The sequence below is a fragment of the Puntigrus tetrazona genome, chromosome 3 (assembly GCF_018831695.1).
Source record: "Puntigrus tetrazona isolate hp1 chromosome 3, ASM1883169v1, whole genome shotgun sequence".
NCBI classification, from domain to species: Eukaryota; Metazoa; Chordata; class Actinopteri; order Cypriniformes; family Cyprinidae; genus Puntigrus; species Puntigrus tetrazona.
In genome coordinates, this window is record NC_056701.1 from 18843654 (window position 1) to 18846111 (window position 2458).

General features: G+C 38.6%; 1 protein-coding gene across 1 annotated transcript in view; it reads right to left on the reverse strand.

The window, feature by feature from the left end:
• LOC122341324 (transmembrane channel-like protein 5) overlaps nt 1-2458 on the reverse strand; it is an 8196-nt gene continuing 5738 nt past the window's right edge. Inside the window, exons 15-21 of the mRNA XM_043234682.1 lie at nt 2140-2235; nt 1976-2051; nt 1762-1895; nt 855-1019; nt 649-727; nt 440-523; nt 1-113 (exon numbers count right to left, since the gene is read on the reverse strand). Coding sequence (XP_043090617.1) covers nt 51-113; nt 440-523; nt 649-727; nt 855-1019; nt 1762-1895; nt 1976-2051; nt 2140-2235 — 697 coding nt within the window. The 3' untranslated portion in view covers nt 1-50. The remainder of the gene's footprint in view (nt 114-439; nt 524-648; nt 728-854; nt 1020-1761; nt 1896-1975; nt 2052-2139; nt 2236-2458) is intronic.

Here is a 2458-nt window from a genome sequence, read left to right on the forward strand (position 1 = left end):
TGCAATATACACAAAAAAAGCATGTACAGTATAAAAATAAAGAATGTATTTCACATATCCAAGGGCAGTGTGCTCATCCAGTTTGGGTTGAAATGTGGCGTCTGGTCAAAGTTCTACATGACAGAAATTAAAATCACATTATTTAAAAGAGCAAAATGACAACTTAAGCAGAACTCATCAACTTCATAAGCTCCATGTCAGCTGTACTCTATGATCTATAAATAAATGCTGCTGGTACTTTTTTTTCCTGCTTTCACAGGCCATAAAAAGTGAGATGCATAAATCTAGCTTCATTAGGTAGGTGCACTATTCTGGTGTTTGTTGGGCAAAAATCTCCACAATCTCAATATGTTTCTCTTTCTGTCGAGTACAGCATTTTACTAATAACAACTAGATGCAAGGAGGAAGTAGATCAGACAGAACGCATAAGAACAAGCACCTGAGGTCTGTAGGATGCCGTCTCCCTTCTCTCCTTCTGTAGAGTTTGCAGTTTATTCAAGAGAAATGCTTTGTCCTTTCCTTCCTGACAGGCAGATGGAAGAAGAATGGAGTCGGAGAGGTTAAAACTATTATCCATATATAGTAGCTTTTGATGACACTGAAGTGCGGTGGATGCTAGATTGAGGTTCGTGTGATCTCAGCACTCACATTCACAATCTGCTCTCGCAGAGACTTGATGAGCTGTTTCCGTCCCTGAGTGATTTGCCAGAGAAAATAAGTGAAGACTCTGAAAGACGAGTGAGAAGAATGAGAACAGATCAGAAAGTTTCAGATCTGCCCGGGGGGAGAAAAAAAAGGTATATTGGCTTTTTCTTATGAGAACAGTTTTCAAAATATCCATCCTGCGGACTTACAGGACGATGAGGCTAATCAGGTAGTAGAAGAGTTCACTTCTCAGTATGTTTTCAAAAATCCACCAGACCCAGTGATTCTCAGGCAAAGAAGCAGTCCAATTGAAAATTGTGCGGAAGGGGGTGTCCAGACCCTGGAAGGGCCCGCACTGGTCTGAGGGCTTCAGGCTGCAAAACAACCCAAAAGAAAAATGGTTCACACAATTTTATGACTCAATGCACCGCTTTTAAATCGTTTTTCCATGTAAACAATGCACTAGACCAGTGCTTCTTAATGGAAGGGTTATATATTATGTATTTGGTAGTTTGGCATTAACTACAAAAATGTATACTATTTAAATTCAATTAATTAGCATTTTTAAAACGAATTGATTTAAATCATTTAAATTTCTAGGTTCAGAATTAAACATCGCAGAATTGCTTCATCGCAATCTCGGTTTTTAGTTGTTTTGGCTGATTTCAAATCATTTTAAAGTACCATTGGAAGTTGAAGTGCTGATGCCCCCTGGTTAAGGGGCAGTCTTTGAGCATTACGTCTACTTTTATGTGTGTGTGAGTGTGTGCTCGGCTTTTAGAAAAGGTATATTAAGACCCTGCATTTTTTCAAATCCTCTACGCTGCATCTTACATTTGTTAAAAGCAAGATTGCAAATGGCTTGTTTACGTGACGCAGCCTATGATTTAAAACACAAGGTAAAGTATAACAGTCTTGGCACAGTTACCTGTTACTTAAACAAACAATTAAAAAAGCAGCACAGTGAAATGCAAAAACGTATTTATTATATTAACCGGTGCCGCTCTATAGTCTGTCATCAAAAAAGCAGCTTATTAAGAGTTCAAATTGAAAGTGGTCACAAACTATAGCACTGTATGACTTGATATGAAGAAATATAAAATGAAGGGATCACACCTCCAGACTGTGAATGCTACCATGGTCAGTGCTCCCACAAACGAAGGGAAGAAGAGTAGGGCGATGAAGACTGTTTGTATCTGAGCGGCTCTGCCTGTGTGTTTGGGAGGCTGACAGTTCATACTCAGACTGATCTGAAACAGGAACCACAAAACCAACAACGTGCAATATAATCTTGACTGCGAGGACAAAGGGATGCTATAATGGTGCTTACCTTTTTTAAGTAAAAGATGATAAACAATTTCAGGACTTGCATTACAGGAAGTAGGGGGGAGAAGTAAATTCCAATCCTGGGCAGACAGGAAGAGAGATAAAAGAGACAATCGGCTGGAAGGAATATCAAAGTATAGAGCTGAGGAGATGCAGATATTGACTTACCAAGCCAGAGTCTGGGCGTAGATCAGATCAAGTACATTCCTAGCAATGTCAAACTCTGGGACGCCAAGACTCTGGATGCACATGGTTCCGATTACACTGTGGCAATTTTGAAAAAGTGAAATGAAAGTGAATCTATTGATTCTGTGTCATGTGTAATCGGTAATTACTCTTCATATGAAAGAATCTACAGTATGCACATGAATAGAACTGTAATGTAAACCATTTCCTTAGATTTATTTATCAGTTCGTAAAAACAGAGTACTCTGTTTATAGTACAAAGTATAAGACACATATATTATTCACGGTGTGTATATATATA